At 43.0% G+C, this 26,246-nt stretch overlaps 1 protein-coding gene across 4 annotated transcripts in view; it reads left to right on the top strand.

The window, feature by feature from the left end:
• Positions 1–26,246, top strand: part of DSCAM (DS cell adhesion molecule) — a 730,792-nt gene that overhangs the window by 272,245 nt on the left and 432,301 nt on the right. For all 4 annotated transcript variants that reach the window (XM_077479889.1, XM_077479887.1, XM_077479888.1 and 1 more), the window contains exon 4: positions 21,932–22,078. In XM_077479889.1, the coding sequence (XP_077336015.1) occupies positions 21,932–22,078 (147 nt within the window). The remainder of the gene's footprint in view (positions 1–21,931; positions 22,079–26,246) is intronic.

The following is a 26,246-nucleotide window of genomic DNA, read 5'->3' as shown; positions in this document are numbered from 1 at the left end:
TTCTCTAGGGTGTTAGAAAAAAAATGTATAATGTTTGGGGTTCCAAGTAATTTTCTAGCAAAAAAAATAATGTTTTTAACATCAAATCTCAAAAAGAGGTTTGGTTCTTAAGCGGTTAAAGTGGTAGTACAGCCTGCTATGTGATTAATAATATTATAATAAGGCATACATACCTGTAGGTAAAATGAGTATCTCCTAAACCTGCACAGTTTAGGAGATAATCACCCTGCATTCAGCCGCTGACCTGAGCAGCGCATGCGATCTGAAGGTCCGGCGTATCGTACCGGAAGTTCAGAACCCCTTGCCGGAACAGAGGGTTCCCGCACGCATGCGCGGTAGCGACGTCATCACAGCTCCAGCCACTCACACTGCCAGTGCCAACGAACCCAGAAGAAACACCGGGGGAACATGTCACAGCCCCCTCAGCGGTGACCAGGCAACGCTGCAGGGGCTTCATTCTAAGGTAAGTATTTCATGATGTGCTAGTATGTGATGCATACTAGCACATTATGCTATTGTCTTGCAGGTTTTTTTTTTTTATTGGGGGGGGCGGGTGTTTCAGCAGTTTACTACTGCTTTAAGTGTTTTGTCTTATCCATGTAAACTGATACATTCTGCTGGAGAACTTGAGCTTGCTTAAAACAGACTGGATGGCTAGGTCGCCTCGCCAGATAAAAATAGAAAAAAGAAAGCCTAAAGAAGAAAACGAATGCAGCCACGTCTAATGAACGTTAAGCTGCAATATAGTACAATTTCTGACTTGGGTTTGATACTGCTTTAGTCTGATCTTTTTTTAATGCATTCAATATAGATATTCTATCAGTTAGAGCATTTTTATGCAGCCTACTTCGTTGTATGTCAATGTGCACTCTTGGATAGAAATGCGCAGCTTGTCGATATGGGTTGCAGATCACCATCATTTTTGTTTTCTCTTGCTAATAACCCTGTTTCCCCGAAAATAAGACCTAGCGTGATTGTCGGTGATGGCTGCAATATAAGCCCTACCCCCCCCCAAATAAGCCCTAGTTAAAGTCCTTGTAGGTCTTATTTTCAGGATAGGGCTTATTTTTGGAGAAACAGGGTAGGGCTTATTTGGGGTGTAGGGCTTATATTGCAGCAATCACCGACAATCACTCTAGGTCTTATTTTTGGGGGAAACGGGAAGGTGTCTGTTTAGCACTGCCTCATCCTCTAGGATAAAGGACAACTGCGCCTTTATTTTTTAGATTAAGTAGCATTCACACACTCTCCATTCAACCAGCAGTAGCTCCAAGGGAGGAGTGTTCCGCCCGTCTCTGGCATTACACACTCAGATAAGTTCGGTAGATCATAGCATTTATATTGCTGATTTATTGTGTGCTAGCCTGAATATATATTTTTTTTGTAAGGTCCTGTTTTCCTTTTACCCTGTTTCCCCGAAAATAAGACCTAGCGTGATTGTCGGTGATGGCTGCAATATAAGCCCTACCCCCCAAATAAGCCCTACCCTGTTTCCTCGAAAATAAGCCCTACCCTGACAATAAGACCTACAAGGACTTTAACTAGGGCTTATTTGGGGGGTAGGGCTTATATTGCAGCCATTGCCGACAATCATGCTAAGTCATTTTTTGCGTTAACACAAGTCCCTCAAGAAATGTATATCTGAATTTTGACACAATTAAGAGGTGTTTCTAAAGCTCTCAGGACCCCGTTTACAGAAGGAAGTTTAACCACTTCAGTCCCGGAAGGATTTACCCCCTTCCTGACCAGAGCACTTTTTTTGCGATACGGCACTGCGTCAGTTCAACTGACAATTGTGCGGTTGTGCGACATTGTACCCAAACAAAATTGACGTCCTTTTTTTTTCCACAAATAGATCTTTCTTGTGGTGGTATTTGATCACCTCTGGTTTACATTTTTTGCGAGAAAAAAAAATAAAAATAAAAAGGGCGCACCTGCCTTGTGCATTATCTTTAAGTATGTATTTATTTAAGACATAGAAAAGAAAACTACTCACAAACAATCGTAGAAAGTCTTGCCATAAGACAGTAAAAGTAGTCATCAAATAGAAGCATCCAATACTAGGCGAACAGGACTCTCCAGAGGTCGCACCACTCGCTACCCGCTGACGCGTTTCAAGGGGACCAACCCCTCTTGCTCAGAGCATTAATTCAGGGACTACTGAAGGAGAGCCCACTACTGAGCTATAAAATGCACTGATTAATGTGTAAATGACACTGGCAGGGAAGGGGTTAAACACTAGGGGGCGATCAAGGGGTTAAGTGTGTCCTAGGGAGTGATTCTAACTGTAGGGGGGGTGGGCTCACTATGACAGAGATCACCACTTCCGATGACAGGGAGCAGTAGATCTCTGTCAAGTTGCTAGGCAGAACAGAAAAATGCCTTGTTTACATAGGCATCTCCCCGTTCTGCCTCTCCGTGACACGATCGCGATTGAAGTCGTTGACATGAATTGGGGAATTAAATTGAAACATTGCATGCCAGATCAAACACAACGCGAAGCAAAGCAACACTAACGCGTTTTGAATATTATGTATGTACTATACTGTTTGCTTTTATGTTACAGAACAGGCTTTGGCTTTGCAAAACATCTGGGAAGCCATAAAGCGGCTCTACAGTATTTTTTTCATCTTTCCATCTATTAAACCCTCTGCCCTTGTTGTTTTAACTTAGGATAGTAAAACATTTTTTTTCTGTAAGTAAATAATTCATACATCCCACTTCCTGTTTCTTATCTTATCATTAGCCTAGGCCAGTAATGGCAAAACTTGGCACCCCAGATGTTTTGGAACTACATTTCCCATGATGCTCCACTACACTGCAGAGCGCCAGAGCATCATGGGAAATGTAGTTCCAAAATATCTGGGGTGCCAAGGTTTGCCATCACTGGCCTAGGCTTATGACATCATGCCCAGCTCTCTCTCACACTCTCATGAGTCTGCCAGGAAGAGGTGGGGATGAGTCATATGAGGGCCAATGTGGATGCCCCCTGCTGACTAGAGAGCTGTGGCTCTGACTCGGTAGGATGGGTGTTAGAAGAGAAGCCACTGCTTCCAAACAGAGAGCAAGGTTCCCACTCTGCAGCTGCTGGTATCAGATAGGCTTTTCTCCTAAGAAAACAAACAATAAACAAATCACGCTGCAAGGGACTAAAAAGTAGCTGCTGGCAATAACAATTAGACCAAAACTGTATAGAAAGATTCCAAATAAGAGTTCTGCGCTAATGTACGTCCATATTGAATTAAGTAAAACAAAACATATAGTCCACAGCGTAATGAAATCACAACAGTCCTGAAGTGATCAGATTGAAAATAATGATTTAAAGATCGTGAATTTCCATCATCTGTTCCCAAAACATCAGTGTTGTGCCACCACCGTAAGTGAAAAGGAGACTCTTACCAGATTATTTGGACTCTTGTAGCCCCATAAGGAGGTCTGGTTTGTTACCAATATCAAACTGAGGCTTGACTTCCGACCAGCCAGTTGAGTGACGGTGTTTCCCTTTGTTCTTGTGTGTAAATATAAGTGCGTGGTGATTGGCGATGGTTTCTGTGCCCCCGATGACGTCAATTCTGACAAAACGCATATGGATGGTGATGTTGGCATGCTCTTCTTGATGAAGAATTGTTTGTATTGCATCCTGAGACTGGATTTTCTATATGATAAGCATTTTATATTTTTATCCATGTCAGTAGTTTGGTTTCTACAATAAGCTGATTTTAATTGGGTTTTATGCAATGTGGTTGTCCTGGCTCTCTTTCTGTTCCCACGGCATGTCTTCTTGGGTCTGATAGGATACCAGTATGAGGAAGCATGTGGACATTCATTGGAATAATCAATTTACCATTTAATATAAGCGTACGTTTATGGGTCCACTTACTCTGGTAAGAGGCTTTTCTACTGAAGCTGTGGTTGTGATTTAGGCTGAAAGTTCAGGTTAGCATAAATGCTACCCCCTTTTGATCTTCTTGAGCTTCTTGCTCCCTGGCCCATGAGAACTTCACTACGATTTCGGGCTTGTGTTACCCTTCCATATTGCCTAGTGCCTACAGAAAACCGATGGTTTCTCAGAATTTCAACAAGAAGAGCTTTCTGCAGCTTAGTGGAATGAAGAAGATCTTGATACGGACAGATGTTTCTGTTTCTGAGAGAAATCATCTCAGCGGCTCCCATAATTAAATCTTTCCAGTCACACGAGCACGTTATTGTATGTCATTAGTTTTCCTAATACCGTTTTACCTATTATCGCCTCTGTTTTGCAAGCTCACATCTGTCAGAGAGGAGCAGCTTTTCCAGCTCGGTTGTTTGCTTACTGATTTACGCCTAACAGCCCGAGGCGGTTGTGTTAACATTTATAAACTGCACATTCCAGCCAGCCAGCCAAGGATATTCACACAGGTGCTTCCATGGAACGCTAAATACAAATGATGTTCAGAATGCCGCTCCGCGTGTCATTGGTTTATTATTAGCGCCTCTGTGGGGACTCCTTATCAAAGATTTATTTTATAGACAGAGCTAGTCTGTGAAGATCATTATGGCTCATCTGTAAACACCAGAAAAAATGGAAAGTTGCTGGGCCTCATCTACCAAAACTGGGACGCAGGTCAGGCTGTTGGCCAAAGCATCCAATCAAGTTTTATTTTTCTTTCCCTAGGAGCATGGACCAAGGACCAACAGCTCATTCCTATCATTGGCAATAAATGATTTACGCCATAACATTCTGACCATTCACCTAATATTGAGTAGGTCATGGTTTGCCACCAAAACAGCCCCAACCCATCGAGGCTTGCCTTCTTCTCATACTACATCTTGGTGCCATCTCTTCCTCTGGCCAGCAACACACACGCAACCTGCCATCTACATAATGGTAAAACGTGATTCATCAGACCAAGCCACCTTCTTCCATTGCTTTGCAGTCCAGTTCTGATGCTCACATGCCCATTGGTAATAACACCCCCAGATCAGTTTGCATATCGCAGTGTGAACTGTCAATTTGGACAGGAATTGGATGGCATGGTTGTGAACACCCATGCCATCCAATTCTGGTGTCGACCAAAAAAAGGGTCCTGCACGACTTTGGTCCAAATGCAATGCTAATTCAGCCACACAATCTGTATCGCACAGACAGCAGTGCGGTGCAAATCACATGTGATGGCTGACATTGCAGTAGTGTGAACCCAGCCTCTTTTTCTACATGGATCAGTGAGCCTTGGCCATGCATGACTTTGTCACCAGTTTGCCAGTTTTCCTTCTATGGACAGCTTTTGTAGGTCCTAGCCACTGCAAACGGGAACATCCAACAAGAGCTGCAGAGACCACTGACCAGTAAAGTTAATAACATTGAATATCAATGCCATCTAAAAGTAAGAGAGGTATAGGAGGCAGTAAGTGAACATATTGTTGATGCATTAAAAGCAGAAAAAATAAATAAGGATCTGAACGACTTTGACAAGGGCCAGATTGTAACTGCTAGACGAGTTTGTCAGAGTAACTCCAAAACTGCACTTCTTGTGGGATGTTCCAGGTCTGCAGTGGTCAGGACCTACCAAAAGTGGTCCAAGGAAGAAAAACCAGCGACAGGGTCATGGGTGACTGGGGCTCATTGATGCATATGAGGAGTGAAGGTTGGAGCATAGCGTCCGATACAACAGAAGAGCTACTGTAGATGAAATTGCTAAAAAATTGAATGCTGGGCATGATAGAAAGGTGTCGGAACACACAGTGCATTGCAGTTTGTTGTGTATGAGGCTGCATAGCTACAGGCCGGTCAGGGTGCCCGTGCTTACCCATGTACACAGCCAAAACGTGCCTACAATGAGCACATGGGCATCAGAACTGGACCACAAAGCAATGGAAGAAGGTGGCTTGGTCTGAAGAATCAAGTATTTCTTTTATATCATGTGGATGTCCAGGTAAGTGTGCGTCGTTTACCTGGGGAAGAGATGGCACCAAAATGTGCTATGGGAAGTGGTGCAAGTCTTTATAGTCCTGGCTGCACCTGCTAAATAATGGTTTCTATAGGTCTGTGTCCCGAGGCTGCAGACAATCAGACAGTACTATATGTGTCTGTAATGTACAGGTGTATCCAGGATGGTGAAGACCTGCATCACTGGATGTAAACAAACAGCGGAAACTTGGTCTTTGGATCAAGGTAGGTATGTGTCTATGGAAGGGGAGGAGGGGTAAGGCTAGGTCAGGGGAAGGGGGAGGGGCAAAAAAATAAACAAAATACGCTTTTGTTTTTAAGTGGACTTATCCTTTAAGACATACACGGTGTATTAAAACGACAGCAATACGATTGGGTCCTTTTTTTAAAAAAAAGGAAAGCCTCAATACATGACATTCAACATATTCTGTGAAAGCTTTGAAGTCGCACTGATCGATCATGGTTCCCATTTCAATGCAACTGTTTGTAATTGGTGGAAAAGGTACCTTGCCGACAGTGGACTGTGAATATGGTGAAATCCTTGAAGTGCTTTTCCGGCATCCATGAGCACACGGGCTCAATTAGCAAGACAATGGAAGAAGGAGAAAGTGGCGTTTTTCAAAGGTGACTGCTGCTAGGCAACAGAGACAGACCTTAGAGCATACCCATCCCTGCCAGGGGGGCTTAACACTTCATCCTTCCTCCTCTTCAGATTTTCCTTGTAAATGCGCATCTCTCTGATAACACAAAGGTAACGTGCGTTCAATAGATGTCTGAGTAGGAGGAGAATTAAATGAAATCTGAGCAAATATTTTGGGTGACACATTTGAAGCAGACAAAGGAAAGAAATTCTTTAATTGAAACTGTCATCTTCTATAAATAAACCGATTATTGGGTGAATTAAGACAGAGCTGTCATGGGGGTTAATGCATAGGCTGCTACTGCCTGCTTTCTTCTGAAAATAGCTGCCTGGCTGTCATGCTGATCCTCCGAATTCAAAGGATCACTGACGGAAGGGGAATAACAAATAATGGAGCCTGTAGGCCAGAATGTCAAACCACTGTTGGCTTAATTGGGCTACATTCACACCGGCGATTAGGGCTGGTGTGAATAGTAGCCACAGGAATCTGAGACTCCTGCTGTGACTCTCAGCCGCTAGGTGCGTTCACGATAATGACATTTTGCTGGCCGGTGCTTACAAAATAAATGTATTTTTCAAATGAATTAGAGCCTGTTGTCAGAAACCATGAATCAGACTGAGGCAGAAGTACAGTTATATCACACTTGTTCAATAATAATTAAAAAGGGTAAACAGAATAAACGTAGTCAAAACATAGCCAGAGTTCAAGAATGTATAGTCAGACAAGCCAAAAGGTCAGGGAGCCAGAGATGAGTGTAGTAGAACAGCAAGCAGGATCTGGAGCCAGAAGGAATGTCAGCCAAGCAAGTCTTTAACAGGAACACTGGAGAGCGTCTCTAGATGTGACCAAGGCGAAGGCAGAGATCATCTGGACTGGACGGCTTAAGTCGGCAGTGACTCAAGAGGTGAGTCACTGCGGAGAGAAAAGAGATGGAAATAAGCTGACAGCTGAGCGATCAGCTTTGAGAAGAAGGGCTGAGCCCAGCCCTGACACCTGTTCACATTCATGCATTGTGAAACACAATATGCATTTTTTTCAAAGCACACATGTTTTTAATGTGTTACGTTAAAATTCCAGGCGTGGCCTGGACCGGCATGGCATGAGGAGTACAGACCAGGAGAACTTATTATACTTCACAAATCCTGTGATTCCCACTCTTTTCCTCCTTACTGTGGGCGATCTATACCTTCCCCGATTACAAAAGATGTGCCTTCTTTTACATTTTTTTAGTAAGTGCATTACTTTATATTAAAAATGTTTTGGAATGGAAATAATTTTATATAAAAAAACTTATACATTTGAGAGATGGAGAATAAGGATGAAAAAATAAATATCAAGTAATGATTAATAAAATTAAAAAATAAATAAAAATAATAAAATAATAGGCTACTCTTACCAAATGGTGTGGCTACCTACCAGCAGCAAAAAGCTAAACATGTAAAATTGATGGGGTCTTTAACATAACAGGAACCAGCATGTGGATTGTACAGCAGTGCAGATTCGACGATCAAGCTTTCAGGGGCCAACATCTAGAAAGCATAATCCAAGCTCAGCATATAGAGATCAGCTCCGCCAGTCAACAGGAAGGAGTCATACAGGAAAAAAAGGATTGCCATCAGTATAAAATCCTTGGCTAAAAATGTATTAAAGTATTTCACTTACATCAATGTAGATAAAAACAGGTCTTTGTATAATGCAATCACAAGGAAAAGAACGCAGTGTGTTGTGGAGCTAGCGCGGTACGTCCCAACATTTTGTCTACCAAGACATCATCTGAGGTATACCCAGATGGTAGACGGAATGTTGGGATGTACCGTGCTAATTGTAGTGTCATCAGCTCATCTATTAAGTGTGGTGGTGCTGTATTTTCCTTCCTAATTTTGTGCTCATACTTAAGCCTGGTAAAGACCCCCAATTTCTGGAATCCTACCCGCCTGTTTCTATCTTCCAGCTGGATACTAAAATACTGGCCAAGATCATGGCTCTCCATTTAAATAAGGTGATTCTTAGCTGGATTCATCCTGACCAGGTTGGATTTATGCCTGCCAAAAATATAGTTTTAACCTCAGGAGGTTTTTTATAAACTTACAAGCTAGATATGACAATGTGGGGTCCAGAGTTGTGGTGTCCTTGGACGCGGTCAAGACATTCAACTCAGTTGAATGGGGCTATTTATGGGCATGCCTCTGCCATTTTGGCTTTGGACCAAAATATATCAAATGGATCCATCTAGCCAGAATCTTGGTCAACGGTTGAGTCTCTGTCCCCTTCCCCCTCGCTAATGGCATGCGTAAGGGCTGCCCCCCACCCCCGCTGTTATATGCCCTTACTGTTGAACCACTAGCCGAAATCATTCAGAAATCATGTGTTTGTGTATGGGTCAACTAGTTGAAATGATAAGTCTATGCGGATGACATGCTTTTATATCTGGAAGATGCAGGCCCCTCTCTCTGGTCTGCATTAGACGTGATCGAGCAGTTTGGGCGTTACTTGGGTCTGAAAATTAATTGGGACAAGTCCCATATCCTCCCTATAGATCTTGGAGTCCCTATTACTGCACAGACTTATCTTCCCCTTGTACGAGTTAGCTCTATTAAATATCTTATAGTTACCCAGTTCCCTAGCAGATTTTCGTATCAATCTGATCAAAATGGTGCTATTGCCCAAGCTCCTTTATATCCTTTGGCATGCCCCAGCATATTTACCACTGCCTATATTTAAGTGCCTAGAATTCTCAATTTTTTAATGGGGTAAATCTAGTTATAAACTGTCCTGGCGCGCATTAAAGAACCCTAAAAATCTAGCAATATGGTGCTGTCCGTGTTTCTGACCCACATTAGTGTGAGCCTTGGATTAAAGGCAACTATTTTGCATTGTGGAATTTGTGCAATTAAACTGCGCTTATGTTTATGTGCAAACTTAAATGATGTGCAAAGTAGCTACTCAGCTGTGAGATATTTGACACAGTGCAATAAATCATAAACTTCAGAGCTGCGCTAATCAAAAAATGAATTGAATAAACATCAGTAACTGATTATCAATTGATAACAAAATTGAAACACAAGCCCACGTAAATAAACAAGAGTCTTCCTAACCGTTCATAAATTTAGTGAATGTCCATCACCGATGATGTGACCCATCCTTGTGGGAAACCGCTACTTCAAATGGTAAAAGTGCATGCTTACCCCTGTACATGACCTTCTATCTTTAGAAAGGTCTGAAGGGCTCAAATCTTAATCCTCCAAGCACAAATCGTTAGGAGCAGCTCCAAAACCCTCTCCATAGGGGGCAAGGAATTTATGGTAATCCTCCACCTGATATCCTCTTAATTTAACGTGGATGGAAATATGGAAACAAAATGTGCCAATTGTGTATTCTTTACATGGTTTATTAAAACTATAAAATCACACTTACATACAATTCTTCCCCAGCAATTCGAATAACACCCGTGCTTCCAGGATCACTAATGCCGCGTACATACGGCCAGACTTTCTGGCAGACTAGGTCCGACGATCTTCCCAACGGACTTTCGGCAGAGTTCCGATGGACTTTCCGAATGAACGGACTTGGACACACACAATCACACCAAAGTCCGACGGATTTGAACGTGATGACGTATGACCGGACTAGAAGCCTGCACAGCCTGCACATCCAGCTTTTGTCTGAAGTAAAAGTCAAATCGGCTGTTGAATGCACCGTACTAACGATCCGAAAATCTGCAGAGAGCTCGTCTTCAGACTTTTTCCTTCTGATTTTTGTACCGTGTGTACGCGGCCTTACAAGGGGAGACTGCCACATGTAGCAGGTCTCTCTGGAAGATAGCGGTGTGCTCAAATCTTCCCTAATCTTGCCCTGGGAGATCTCCAGAGCAGCCAGTCGGGTAGACTGGTGAATAGTCAGCCAGGTGGGCTAACATTTCCTGCAGTGGTAGAGTTAGGACCAGTGTCTACAAGGGAGTTGGAGGTGCTCCAGGATGCAGTTCACAACACATTGTGGTACTTTCTAAGGGACTGAGAGTTCCTAGTCCATAAGGGGGCTGTTGCTTTTCTTATGCCACGTACACACGACCGGACTTTCCGTCAGACTAGGTCCGACGGAATCAGTCTGTCGGACAATCCGATTGTGTGCGGGCTAATCCAATCTTTTTCATAAAAAAAAATCAGATGGACCTAGAAATAGAACATGTTTCAAATATGACGCAAGGGAAGCTATTGGCTACTGGCTATTGAACTTCCTTTTTTTTTAGTCCTGTCTTACGTCATCATGTTCAAAATGAACGGACTTTCAAACGGACTTAGTCTGGTTGTGTGTGGCCAAGTCCGTTAGTTCGGAAAGTCTGTCGGAACTCCACCGAAAGTCTGTCGGGAAGACCGTTGGACCTAGTGTGCCGGAAAGTCCGGTTGTGTGTACATGGCATAACAGAGATTGTTAGCTTCCATAAGAGGAATCAGAGCTGTAGAGATTAAAGGAGAAGAATCAGTTGGAGTTGTACATATTGAAGTTTTCCCTGGTTTTGTCGCCATCAAGTTGGGCCTCCCCTAATTCCTATTCCCTATTCAAGTTATTGCCCCCTAATACAACATCAAAAGGAAGTTTAAAGAAGGTTCCCTGTCTCTGCAGAAAGTGTGGAAGTTACTTGTTGCCTGGCTGTGCAGCAGTGGGAAACCCTGCCATCTGTATTGCTACATAAGGTCCCTATCTCACATGTTATATACTTGTAAACTGGAGTACCAGCTGGAAATCCATATAAGCACGTAAAGAGCATTCAAGAGATTGTCTTGGCTGGAATTCAAACCGAGGGCCCCAGCGCTGCAAGACACAAATGCAAACCACTTCACCAGCAGGAATACCTCAGTTTCTCCCCACTGAGGGTGCAGTGATGAAGTCAAGCCCCACTGGTTTGGTCAGAAATGGAGCAATACCCTTGGAGGAGGCAAATTCTCTCTTTGCTCGATATGTGATCCTGATACTTGAGAGTTGCTACCTTTTGATAGGAATTTTAATATTCAACTACTCAACTACTCTATGCACTTTATTCCTCTTGGATGTTGCTACTGGTTATATAAAATCTTATTTCTCATCCCACTGGATTAAATTACAAGATTGGGAGGTATTATTTGAGTGCCTGGGTAATGTGTTTATATGTAATCATTAGTATGATGGGTTTTTTATTTTTATGTTTTATATTTATATTACCTTTTAACTTTATCCAATTAAAATTTGAAATTTGAAATGGCTATAAAGTCCATCTTTGCAATTTCTTAGCCTCCTATAAGGAATTTTAGTATGACATGGGCTTGAGTACCACATGAGAAACAGTCAATGACCTTGTCCCTTCCTTACAGCATGATTGTCATTTTATTCTTGCCTGCAGTTGTGTTGTATTTATCAGGAGTGTCCCAGTATTCTCCTTTCCTGGATTTATATATGACATCTTGAAACAAGGGTGGAAGGATCCTTCCTTTGTGTAAATTTTCACTGCTGTTATCAGAATATTCGTGATCCTTGTTAGGTGCAGCTGTTTAGCAGGAAGGTTGCTCCATCTATCCTAGTAAAGCAATATATTGGAGAGCTATCAATCAACTCTGTTGTTTCTGTAAGTACCTGTGTTAATCTTCAAATCAATTCTTCTATTCCCATGGAGATTCAGAGATTTCAGACCCAGACTGTACACAGGGCCTTGACTTCTGCCCAGTTCAGAGCTAAGCCCCCTTCCACTCAACTGTAACATGTCTCAGTGGCCCATAGAGGCTGTGACATTTGACAGATAAATGTCAGGGGGCAGAATTTAGTGCCAGGAGGGGTGGGGGAATAAAGTGTAACTGAACCCTGAGCACCACAAACTGAAAACACAATTTAATTTCTTTTCAATATTCAAAGCAAATTCACCCATCCACCTATGTCTCCATGCTTTATTATGTTGAGAAATCCCTCCCACCCCTACCATTTTTAGCTATTGCCATCTTGAGAAAGGGCAGATGATTCATGTAGTGACATTGACAGTAGTAGTATTTACTTCCTGGAATCCATATGTCCTTAGCTCAAGCATGCAGACAGAAGGGGTTGCTTGGCTGAGAAAGCCCTTCTTCCAGATAAAAAGAACAAAAATGGCCATGAAGAAGCCTGGGATGTTTGACATTTTGTTCTGGGCCTGGAACCAGGAAGCAACTGATGAAATTTAAAAGAAAAAGTTTAAAATAAGTAAATGTTATATACCTTCCTATCCATTTACTAATGCTAGTAGCATACGGATTAAAAATTGGCAATGCCGGTTGAGAGAGTTTGGTTTCGCTTCAACCAACTTGGCTCCCAGGCTTGGAATTCATCCAGAGGCACAGAGGAACCAAATTGAAGTTTAAAATGGTACTTACAAGAACTACAAGGTACTGTATATCTTATAAACTTGCGCTTTTCGGAATCCTCCCCCCCCTCCGGTGTCACATTTGGTACCTTTCGGGGGGGAGGGGAGCAAATACCTGTCTAATACAGGTATTTTGCCCCACTTCCAGGCATAGATACTCGTATCAACCGTGGGTATCTATGCCACTATCCAACCCCCCCCCCCCACTGTTTTCTGGAAGACACACGGGTCCCAGGAGAAAGCAGGGACCAGTGGGAACATGCAGCACGAGTCGCGCATGCGTAGTAGGGAACCAGGAAGTGAAGCCCCAAGGCTTCCCTTTCTGATTCCCTTACCAAAGATGGGGGCGGCAGCACTCAAGAGCCGAGGGACAGATTGACTTCGGGTGCCGACATCATGGGTGCCCTGGCAGGTAAGTGTCCATATTTTAAAAGTCAGCAGCTGCAGTATTTGTAGCTGCCGACTTAAAAAAAAAAAAAAAAACGCAGACCTCCGCTTTAAGAGAACTTTTTTGACTTTTTGAACCACTAGGGTGTTCATGCATGTGTGTTTTTGTTTATAAGCCACTATCACCTTCTGAGGTCCACAGATACTGAACAACTAGAGTGGAAGACTTGACTTGCTTTAAAGGCAACCCATTTAACAGTTTAAAAATGTAAACATTTGTGTAAAAAAAAAAAAAAAAAAAAGAAGGCATGGCTGTAAATACTAAGCAATCTAGCCAGCCGTGCCTCCGATCATGGCTTTCATGAACTATAGTGGTTGGTTCCTTCTGCCATAGAGACGGGAGGAAGGAACCACAACTTGCAGGGGAGGACCAGGAACCTGACATTGCCAGAAGCCACGGAGCAAAGACTGGTAGTGTGAAGGGGTATTTACAGACATACCTTCTTTTTTTTTTTTTTTTACAACTCTTTTATCTAGTGGCAGAGTCACTTTAAGGGCCTATTTTTTCTGAAATACAGTTGCTTCAATTCTCCCCTTAATCAATGTTTGTTCATTCATGGCACCCTTTTAAATAATCTAAAATCTTGCAGCACCCAAGATTAAAAATTAAGAACTGTAAATAGGACGTATCCATGAAAAACCTGAGCCTGGGACAATGCATATAACTGCCTTGTTGAAATTAAGTTCACATCAAAAACCGCCCTTCACACCAGAGGTTTCTATATCACATCAGAGACCCCCCACCGGGCCCTCACCTTTATGTCAGAGGTCTCCCCTTCATGTCTCCCCTTATACATAAATCTCCAGTCACATCAGAGTTGCCGCTAGACAGTAAGCCCCCGCCTGTACATGAGATTCACCATTAGTACAGAGTCCGCCCAATCATACAATCCCTCTTCAAATCAGAGCCCTACTTTTTGGCTCCAGCAGCACAGCAGAGGGCAGGAGGTGGAGGCAGTCTGGAGTAAGCTGACTTCCGTCTTATCCTGAATGCAGGGGGCAGTCCTGTATGCCGTTTGTCCTGAATCAGAGTCATGGATTTCCATGGTGAAGATGAGCCGGCTGCCATGATGATGGTGTGTGTCCTGGCCCTAGAGCGTAATTGGTTGTTATGGTGCTGGTGGCCAGCACGCCTGCACCAAAGGAACTCATGACACTGGTCCAGGGTATATTGGGTCTTGTGCTTGCAGCACCCCAGGGAAACCCAGTTGGCATCCCAAGGTGCCACAGTACCCTGGTTAAGCAACACTGCCCTAAATTATAAGTGTTCAATATCTAGTCATATCCAAAGGATTTAGCCATTGTCATCCAATTTTTTATTTTTTTTGGTTGCCTGCCACCAAGAAAGAGTTTTGGGTGGACAAGTCTGTATTGACACTTTCAGACCTAACCCGGTTGTTTGTTACAAATTTCCAAACCAAATGTGCAGTTAACTATGTAATTGAACATATCTCACTTCTTGGCAGACAGTTCTACAGTCGTGTGAAACTGATTATTTTCTACAGGAGGTTGGGGCTGATATTAGTGATTTGCACACAGTACTTGCCCCTTCTTGACCTGTAATTATTGGTGTGCTGCTGTGCCCTGCGGGTTTTCTGACTATTGAAAAATTTCTGAACATGGGCACTGGACTGCATGATTGCTTTGCTCAACAATAAACAGGTCATTCCCTTCCTCCAAGGATAAAACACAAAATAACGAACAATAAGGGCCATATTATCCGTCCCATCTAGCCAATCCTGATTAATTATTCACAACAGCCTCCGTGCACTTGTCAAAGCCATTTCTGGGGCTTTCAACTGGAAGACTTGGTTGCTATGAAACAGCCCAGAGTCATTATTATTGGGCCAGTGGCTAGTAAGAATCAGTTACTGTCCTTTAAATTTCTCTTTTCCGTGACAACATAAACAGAAAAAAATTACTGTTGCCTTTGAAGTAAGTAATTGTACAGTTTTAGCTCTCCTATGGTACCGCAAGATAACTGTAAAATTTATGTAAGAAAATTTATGTAAGAGATAATAATTATTATGTTTTAAGAGTTTTGCTGTATATTGTGTAGAATGTTAATGTTAAAAGAGCCTGGATAAAGAAGGTAAAAAATGGCACCCACACTGCATGATAATTCTTCAGATGGTGGAGCTGAAAGGGTATATTAAAACCAGTGGCTAAAAAAACTTAGCAAAGGCATTGATCTTTCGGGACCAGTTCTTCTCAATGATCACTTCCCCCATACTGTGGGGCGCAATTAGCAATTTACCAAGTATGGTCATTTCAAATCATAGTTGGATACAACTGCTTAAAGTACACTGGCCACTCCATGTAACTGAAATATTCTTAGCCCCTGTACACACGGTCGGAGATTTCGACAACAAAATCCGGCGGATTTTGTCCGACGGATCTTGTCCGAAACTGTTGCATACACACGGTCAGACAAAGTTGTAGAAAAATCAGATCTTTCAGAACGTGATGACGTAATTTCGTTACGATGGGACTACATTCAGGCTAGTAGCCAATAGCTTTGATGTAGGAATTTGATCTGAGCATGCCTGGCACTTGGTCCGATCAAAATTCTCTACACATGATCGGAGTATGTCCGATCGGCCCAGTTGGTCGGGAAATATTTCCAACAAGTTGGAAAATTGGGTCCGACGGATATTCCGACAGAATCAGTCCGATGCATACCACACACAGTCGGATTATCCGACAACACGGTCCGATAGGACACATTCCGACGGATTCTCCGACCGTGTGTACAAGGGCTTAGAATTTGCACACGGTACTGATGTGTGAGCATCAGATTTCTGGTGGAAAGTTACTGCGTATAAATGTGAGGTTGGGCTGTAGAGTAAATGTGCGCGTTTGTGCTCTTTTGTGCGTACACCACATAAAAATTATCAAGCATTTCTTGCGATGTCATACGGGAGTATGCACATATTTGTGTGTCTTCACACATATGTGCAAAAAATACACAGTTCAGACCCTTGATATTTTACCAAAGCACCCCAACATGGCTCCAAAAAAAAAAAATAGTTAAAAAAAAAATATTGTAAAAAATAATAAATAAAATGCAAATAAAAATTACTGACACTGTCCACTACCCTACTAACAACATTCACTGCCAACTGACACTGTCCTACTGACGCCAACCTCTGCCCTACTGACGCCATCCACTGCTTTACTGACACCATTCACTGCTCTACCAACACCATCCGCTTACATTTCGTAAGGTTGCGAGGAACCAAATAGGTATGGCAAATGCAACCTTCCACTTTGTTTTATCATAGTTACACGAAAGTTCACATTTTTGCATTTTATTTTCAAAATGTGCAAAGAGAGATCACAAAAACAACTGGAGGTAAAATCAAACTGTGTATAACATTTTAATTGAGTAATGACCGATAGAAATAATAAATGTAAATATATTGGAAATGTAAATATATTGTAAAAAGAAACTTGGCTATAGTTGCCTTTCGCCAAGGAATCCTGACTGTTTTCCAACAGCTTGACAGATGATCAAACCAGGTGCGTGCATGTAGCAATCTTGGTGTAGTTCTGGCTGTGGTGCATACAGGAATAATTGGTAGTAATGACCAAGTGTAACTCCTGGAAAGTAGCATTACCTTTTAAGGAAGAATACGCATATTCCTGAAGGGGCTTGGTCAGTTCGTAGTAAGGACACTCCTGTAGTATTGGGTCAATTAGGTGAAAACCATCTCCCATCTTCACATCTATGTATTGGGGAGCAATTCTTATGTTTTCATGAACCATGCCAAGGAAAATGAAATTTCTCCATCAGGCATGTGGAGAATATCCCTGTCTCCACACAGGAAGTAGGTGATTGCACACGATGCCTCTGGGGCATGCAGCCCGGGGTCCTCAGGAGATATGTTAAAGTGGTGGACAGAACTTATGGGTAGAGAAAAAAATCTCTGCTGCATAAATCTCTGAGGATTCTTTTTTTTTCGCTCTACATCCACGTGTCTAAGATGGAAATTCCCCTTACTTTGTGAGATTTTTATCACTTTCTTTTGCATCTCCAGGACAGGAAGTGATGGGAAAATTCCCCAGTTGAACAGATGCAGTAAAATACAAGCCAGTGAGGGGCTTTTCTATTTCCTACTTGATTGAGACCTGGAAAAAAAATATGGCTATAACCACAATTAAGAATAATTTGGTTTGGTGTCCAGTTTGGCTCTCTAGTTACCATAAGTGTATGACGGTGGAGTATTAATGTGTAGGTCTTCAAGAGCCCCTGGTGTGAAGGCCTAATATACGGTCTCTACGTAAAGGCTGCTTTTTCTGTATAACTTATACTCTACTTCGACAAGATGGCTGCCTCCATGGTGGGTCATAAAAAAGGCTCAATATTTTCCAACTAAAGTGACGTACAGTATATCATTTACATTCCCAAAATGTCAACATTGTATGCAGATTGTACCTCTAGAGGTGCAAAAATGAAACGTGATTTATGATCCACAAACTTCAAGTTTATGTCATTAAAATCACATTATTTCAGACGTTCCTCTCGGATATGTGTTGTTAATAAAAGATATGTGTTGTTGGTCTGTAAATCTACCTGGTAAGGTTATAATATCTGCGCAGGCCCCCAGAAACAATAACTCAATATATCAGTGACAAGACACCAGGCCACGTTTCCTTACAAATGACATAAATATGCAGCTAACATGGTAAAGAGGCAGAAGAAAAATATGATTTTGCATCTACAAAGCAGGAATGTTTTTTATTAAATGTACTTGGAGAAAAGCATGCGTTACTGAGATTGGTACAGCATGATAAAATTGCAGTTGTCATGCCGAACATTACTAAATACTGTTGTCTAGTGTAAATCTATCACTGGGGATACTAACCTAATATATATAAAGGTAACAATTTTTTATTTTTTTTTCAAGTTTTAGTTTTGGATCAGTTATTAAAGAACAAGGTACCATGGAACCCTAGGGTTCTGTTAGCCATGCTCTGTCAGATCCATTTCATTCAGTTCTCCCTGGCTAAACAGCACAGATGGGCCACCGACGGCTGTCTAGATACCACAACAGCAATTGCATCTGATTGGCTGTTCGACCAAAGCAGACTTTGACAAAAAGTGATTGATCATCTTTTTTCGAGAAGAGCAGGGCCACCCACTGAACAAATTTTGGCTGGTCCAGAGGAAATTCGCTCAATGTATGCCCAACTTTTCTCCATAGTTTTCTTTAAGTTCCTTAATCAATAAGCAATTTATACCTCTTAGATAAGTAAGGCTTCATGTACAGTAGCATCTCCTAAAATTGAGCTTTTGGTGTTTTTTTTTCCCTAAAGCTCCTAAACTCAACTCCGTAAAAGCGTATGTGTCATAGGCTTTTACCAAAGTTTAGTAGCTGCTGCGGTTAGGGGAACTTCAACCTCCCTCAACCTCCCTCTCCTGAATGCAAAAGAACCGCGTTCAGGATAGGAAAGTTTTGACCCCTAACCACAGGAGAACACAAACCGCAGAAAAACTGCGGCAAAAGAGTACCACGATTTTACCGCATTTTGCATTTTCCCGCAGCTGGCGGTCAAAGTAGGCAGTGTGTACATGAAGCCAGGACCTGGATCACCTGCTGGTGGCACTGTGGTTCCTGAGCAGAAGGTTATAGCTCTGGTGTCTACCAGCGGGTGTCTCCCAGAAGCCAGCAGATCCCAGTAACTGGGCTCCACTTGATGCTGGCTGCTAGGGGTGTATTTATTTCCTCCTCCATAGTACCTTGTGTTTTAGTGTTTTGCCCTGCTAGCTAGAAATTGCTTTCTGCTCAATCATTTACTTGATTCCTGCCTGATCCTGCTCCTATTTTGTATCTGAACCTTGTACTCTACTGCCTCAGGTATCTGTTCCCCTTGTTCCTGATCCCAGTTCTTGGTTCCCCCCTTCCTTGCATCTCTGGTATTACCCTGTTTAGCTGTTTTTCTCATTTTGTATATAATGTGTGTGTGAGTGTGTGTGTATGTGTGTGTATATACAGACAGTATCTCACAAAAGTGAGTGCACCCTTCACAATTTTGGAAATATTTTATTAGATCTTTTCATGTGACAATGTTGAAGAAATTATACACATTTACAGACCACAGGACATGGTTCCAGTAATCCATGTCCTTAGTCTGCTTGTCTTCAGCAAACTTTTTGCGGTCTTTCTTGTGCATCATCTTTAGAAGAGGCTTCCTTCTGGGATGACAGCCATGCAGACCAATTTGATGCAGTGATAGGCTGACCTCCCACCCCTTCAACCTCTGCAGCAATGCTTGGTCTATTTCCCAAAGACAACCTCTGGATATGATGCTGAGCACCTGCACTCAACTTCTTTGGATGACCATGGTGAGGCCTGTTCTGAGTGGAAGCTCTCCTGTTAAACCGCTGTATGGTCTTGGCCACCGTGCTGTTTTTTTGGTCCTCAGAAAGTTCTTTGGCATGAGGTGACATGTTGAACTTCCAGTGACCAGTATGAGAGAGTGAGAGCGATAACACCAAATTTAACACACCTGAAACCTTGTAACAAGTCACATGACACAGGGGAGGGAAAATATATATATAATGTGTGTGTGTGTGTGTGTTTGCTAGTTAGACTTTCTGGTACTTGGGTTGCTTGTTAGGTATTTTGTTATATGGTTTTGGTTCACTTGTATCTTCACATTTGCTGGTATTTGAATGTGTTTTGTGTCACTGTTAATAAACTTGCTTAAAGAGGAAGTAAACCCTGATGGGTATACTTCCTCTTTGTCTCCCTGCAAAGGTAAAGCATAATGGACTACTATGCATCGCATAGTAGCCCATTATGTGTCACTTACCTGACACAGGAGCCAGCGATGTCCCCGCTGTCCCCTGTAGTCCGGAGCATCCATCTTCTTCCGGGTGTCACTGCTCCAGACACTCACAGCTCCAGAGCAGCGATGATGTCAACCCAGCGCATGCGCCCTCGGGAGCCGCCACTAACGGCATATAGTCTTTTAGTAAATATATCCTAAACCTTGTAGGTTTAGGAGATATTTCTTGGACCTACAGGTAAGCCTTAATCTAGGCTTACCTGTAGGTCAAAGTGGTTTGTAAGGGTTTACAACCACTTTAAATCATATACAGACTGGTCTCATTTTCCCTAAGTCTAGCTATGCAGATCTGACCACCCCTACAGTCGGTATCCCTGATATAACCACTGAAACCAATGGATCTTATTAGCTATTTGTAAGTAGGGGATTCTTCCCACTGACCATGATTGTAAGGGGCATTCTTCCCCACTTACCATCACTCTAATGCTCTGTGAACTGCAAATCTGCAGCTCGCAGTACATAGGGGTTCCCTGAGACTAGAAGGTTATTTGAAGGGTTCCTTCATTGAGAAAGCCTGGGTTAGACCATTTGTTACATTTGCATTGCAGTGTGTGTCCCCTCTACAGCAATTCCAACTCATATTTGTCTTGGTGACTGTCGTCACCAAGAGACATAAAGTGAAGAGAGATCCAAACATTTTGAGCTATCACCAGAACAAGAGGGGTGGGAAAATCCACCGATGGGATTGGCAGATAGTACTCCAGGACCGAGGAGTGCTCACGCATCATTATGTAAGTGCTGCTCGGTCCTGAAGAATACTCCTCCAAGAAGACAGCAGGAAAAAAGGTTGTGTATAGGGGTTTAAAAAAAAAAATTCAGGGGGCTACTTTGAGGGTGGAGGGCTTATAAGTCCGCTTCAAAGAAAATCTGTATTTGAATTAAATTGGGCACCTTTGCTACTGAACTCTCCCTTAGGGTTGCCACCTGTCCAGGATTCACTCAGACAGTCCCGGTTTTGATTCATGTGTCCAGCATTCAGACTCCCTGAAACCCGGACACATTATTTAGACTAGACTGTGGCCCCCCAACTTAGGCATGCCTGGGTACACCCTAATCACCCAGTGTGGTTCTCTCTTCTGTCTGGGTTGCACACGCCTACAGTATGCTCCCTGACTAACCAAGTACGACAACAGCCAAGTGCATGGGCTGCCTTCCTCCCTTCTATCTCCTGCCTCTGAGCGAGTGAGTGCTCTATGGTAAGGGGGACTCTGATGTAAGGGCTTCTCTGTAGACTCTGATATAAGGGGGGCTTTGGGGACCATGTTTTAAGGGGGGAATACTAACAATTCTGATGTAAGTGGGGGCTGTGGTGAAACCCCCTTACATCAGAGTTCCACAGCGTTCCCTTGTAAAAAATAATAATAATAAATTACCATGTGCCACTAAAGTGTTCGGGTTTGGCTTGAACAAAAGGTGGCAACCCTATTCTCCCTGCATAAATGCTAGTGGCCTGTCACACTCTATCATGGGCAAAGGTTCTAACCCTTTTTTTTTCTCTATCCAAATACAAATGAATTTTTGGCTGGAGTTGGGGTTTAACATAATAATAATAAAAAGTATAAAAATGCCACCCACCGTATAAGTTTGAAACTGTTTCTAATCCTGACAGGTTTGCTGATCAGATGTCAGATGTGAAATATATGCCTTAAGGGAAGTGAGAAATTCTCCTGTAAGTAATCTTTCTGTTCTGTTTCTTTGCAGGATCTAGATTTCTCATTACATCATCGGGAGCCTTGTATATTACAGATGTACAGAATGAAGACGGATTAAATAATTATCGATGTACAACGCGGCACAAATATACGGGAGAAACGCGGCAGAGTAACAGCGCCAGACTGACTGTATCAGGTACAGGAATTCTTCACTCTTGTCTATGGCAGCCTAACCCCAAATTAGCCCAACAAAGGTTCTACCCATAGTCTTCAATAGTCACACCAGCTAAGCCCTTGTACACATGGTCGGACATTCCGACAACAAAATCCGTCGGATTTTTTACGACGGATTTTGTCCGAAACTGGTGTTGCATACACATGGTCGGACAAAGTTGTCGGAAAATCCGATCATTCAGAACGTGATGACGTTATTTAGTTACGACGGGACTATGTTCAGGCTAGTAGCCAACAGCTTTGGTCTAGGAATTTGATCTGAGCATGCGTGGCACTTTGTCCGATCGGAATTCTCTACAAACGATCGGACAAAGTCCCATCGGATCATGTTGTCGGAAATTTTTTTATATCCAGCTCTGAAATTTTGTTGGTAGGACATTCCGACGGAAAAAGTCAGATGAAGCCCACACACGGTCGGATTATCCGACAACGCGGTCCGATCAGACATTTTCCGTCGGAATGTCCGACCGTGTGTACAAGGGCTAAGACATTTCTAATTGTTGCTATGGCCAATTTTATGGCATCTATTTATAAAAATAAAAAAAAGTTTGCTTGGTGAATGTCTTATCGTTTGTGCAGACTTAGGCATCATACACACGATCTGAAAATCAGAAGGGAAAAGGCATAAGATGAGCTGTCTGCGGATTTTCGGATCGTTAGTACGGTGTATTCGATAGGCGATTTGACTTTTTCGTCAGACAAAAGCTGGATGTGCAGGCTATAAAATTTTTGTTGGATGTGAACTCAACATCTGATTTTCGGATGGTCAGTACAAAAAAACGTCACACAAAAGTTGAAGGTACAAACACGCATGCTCGGAATCAAGGAACAGCTGGGAAGTGGTCAGTCTTGTATACTACCGTTCATAATCTAGAATTAACATTCGTGGCTCAGCAATTGATGAAATGTCCAAATGCAGCGCACATTCTCATCATCTTTAATGGGATAATAATGAAGCTGCTTTGGCGGTGATACTGATGGAGTTATGCCAAACGTATTTTAACCACATGCTGACCAGCGCAAGACGATGTACATCGGCACAAGGGCACGGCTGGGCAAATGGGCGTACATGTATATCCCCTTTAAATTGCGGCATTACAGGCCCCCTTCGCGTGCTCCATGACTGTGCCTGCGGACCACGCAAACTCGGTGTCTGCAGGGGGCCTGCGATTGTGTCACGGAATGGAAGGATGTGGAGATGCCTTTGTAAACGAGGCATTTCCCCGTTCTGCCTAGTGACATGATAGGGATCTACTGCACCCTGTCATCAGGAGCAGAGATCGCTGTCATATCAGTGGTAGCGCATCCCCCCCACAGTTAGAATCACTCCCTAGGACACAGTTAACCCCTTTATCTCCCCCTAGTGTTTAACCCCTTCCCTGCCAGTGTCATTTACACAGTAATCCGTGCATTTTTATAGCACTGATCGCTGTATAAATGACAATGGTCCCAAAATGGTGTCAAAAGTGTCCGATGTGTCTGCCATAATGTCGCAGTCATGATAAAAATCGCAGATTGCCGCCATTACTACAAAAAAAAATTAATAATAAAAAAGCCATAAATCTATCCTCTATTTTGTGGACGCTATAACTTTTGCGCAAACCAATCAATATACGCTTATTGCAATTTTTTTTTACCAAAAATATTCAGAAGAATACATATCGGCCTAAACTGAGAAAGAAATTTGTTTTTTTATATATTTTTGGGGGATATTTATTATAGGAAAAAGTAAAAAAAAAATACTTTTTTTTTCAAAATTGTCGTTCTTTTTTTGTTTATAGCGTAAAAAATAAAAACTGCAGAGGTTATCAAATACCACCAAAAGAAAGCTCTATTTGTGGAAAAAAAGCGTCTTCGATTTTGTTTGGGTGCAACATTGCACGACCGGGCAATTGTCAGTTAAGTCGACACAGTGCCGAATCACAAAAAGTTCTTTGGTCAGGAAGGGGGTAAATCCTTCTGGGGCTGAAGTGGTTAAAAGGCATTTGTTTTGTACGATCTGAAAATCACGAATCAATGCTTACCAAACTTCTACTAACATGAAATTAGCAGAAGGGGCCCAAAGGGTGGCGCTTGAGAAATTAACTTCCTCTTTATATTCTCATAGTATGTCACTACGGTCGTGTTGGTCAAACGACAATTTGCGGCTGGTTAGTATGCTAGACAAAATCCTGCACAAGCGTTTTTTTGTTGTGTTTTTTTAAATAACAAGCATGTCATACTTACCTCCTCTGTGTAAGGGTTTTGCACAGAGTGGCCCCAATCCTCCTCTTCTGGGGTCCACCAGCGGTGCTCCTGGCCCATCCTCTTCATTGGGTTCCCCCACAGAGAAACACTTTTCCTGGGGCACTCGTGCGGGCATCACACTCGTGCCCCCAGGGAAAGCGTCTCTCTGTGGGGCACCTGATAAAGACGATGGGCCAGGAGCGCCGCCGGGGGGCCACTCTGTGCAAAACCCTTACACAGAGGAGGCAAGTATGACATTGACACAGACAGCAGGACTCGGCCCACCCCCCAGCTCTCATGTCACTGGATTTGATTGACAATGGCTCCTGCTGCTATCAATCTATCCAATGAGGACTGGAGTCGCTGTGCTCGTCCCCATTGCTGGAACAATCAGGTTCAGGTAAGAAAAAGGGGGGGGGGGGTCTGGGGGGCTGCTGCAGCACAAAAGGCTTTTCACCTGAACCCTTTCGCCGCCATGTTTGTACGTGCGGGGGGTACTGCACACAATCCACCGGGATTGTGTGTGAAACTGACAGGCAGACTCCTGCCTGTCAGGTGAGAGCGTTGGGGCAGCGCCGCTGCAGCCTGATCGCTCTCACACACCCCTGGTACTGGCGCCCAACACCCCCTCACACGCGCACTCACACCATGCTTACCGTGCCCTGCTTGCACATCGGTGAGCCTGAGACAGTCATGGTGAGTGGTGGTGGGTAGAGGGGTAGGAGAAGAGAGGATTCATGTCCGCTCTCCTTCCCTTCTTGCAGTGACTCGGAAAGTGACGTTTCTTACGTCACTTCCGGGTCACGTTCTTGGTTTCCCCAGCTCGCTTTGCCAGTGTAGAATGTTTTGCAATGCAATCTGCATTGCAAAACATTCATACAGTGAAATACAGGAGAGATATGCAGGGTCTTTTAGACCCTGCATATCTCAATAAAGAGCCTGTCACCAAAAAATGATTACATAGCAATCCTGGTCCTAATTTCCATCAGTCTGGCGGATTGCATCAGATGAAAACGTACAGGGGGTCCGTTTCCACCTGATCTCCCCATAGAGGAGAGCGGGACCATGTCCATGTACACTCTGCACAGCCAAGTGAATAGGACCTGTCATCCGACTGAGCAAGCGGAATCCGTAACATGGAGGCACCCCATGTGAAAGGGGCCTTAGAAATGGCTTTGTAACCCTTTCCAGACTGGATACGTCATTTACATTTTCTCATTTGTTCTTGAATTTTGTTAGATCGTGGCATGGTGTCTTGCTTTTTTAGATCTTTTAGCGTGCTTCACTTTGTCAGACAGCTTGATTCAACAGGTCTGCCAGTAATCAGGCCTGGGTGTCACAAGTGAAATTTAACTCTGCTTTCCACAAAATGTTGTTAATCACAGTTCATTCATGATTTAGAGGGGGCAATTACTTTTTCACATAGAGCCAGGCAGGTTTGGACAGCTTTTATTCACTTGGTTATCTGTGTGTGATATTAAAATTAGTTTTATGATCTGAATCATTTAAGTGTGACAAATATGCAAAAAATAAATAAAAATATCAGGAAGGGGGCAAATACTTTTTCAGAGCACTGTATACTGTCAGCTATAAAAGTAGTAATTTTTAGCAAGGGTTCCCTAAGACCAGAAAGGGTTATTTGAAGGGTTCATGAATGTTAAAAGGTTGAGAAAGCCTGCAGTAGATTGGAAGCTCCTTGAGAAGGTGCCAGGTGTGCCTGCCCCCCCCCCCCCCCATTCATGCTGTACTGCACAGATTCTTCCTGCTGCTTGGCTACAGAGAAAGGGACTGGGGAATCTGTATCCTCAGTCCCTTTCTCTGTCTCAAAAGTGAGACATCAGGGATCTGTTTAGATCCCTGATATTTCACCAAAGCCCCCCACTGGGCTCCTAAAAAAAATTAAA

Source organism: Lithobates pipiens, unplaced genomic scaffold, assembly GCF_037356315.1.
Source record: "Lithobates pipiens isolate NorthernLeopardFrog02 unplaced genomic scaffold, aLitPip1_a1.2 Scaffold_16, whole genome shotgun sequence".
In the NCBI taxonomy this organism is placed as follows: Eukaryota; Metazoa; Chordata; class Amphibia; order Anura; family Ranidae; genus Lithobates; species Lithobates pipiens.
This window is presented reverse-complemented; position numbering and strand designations above follow the sequence as displayed.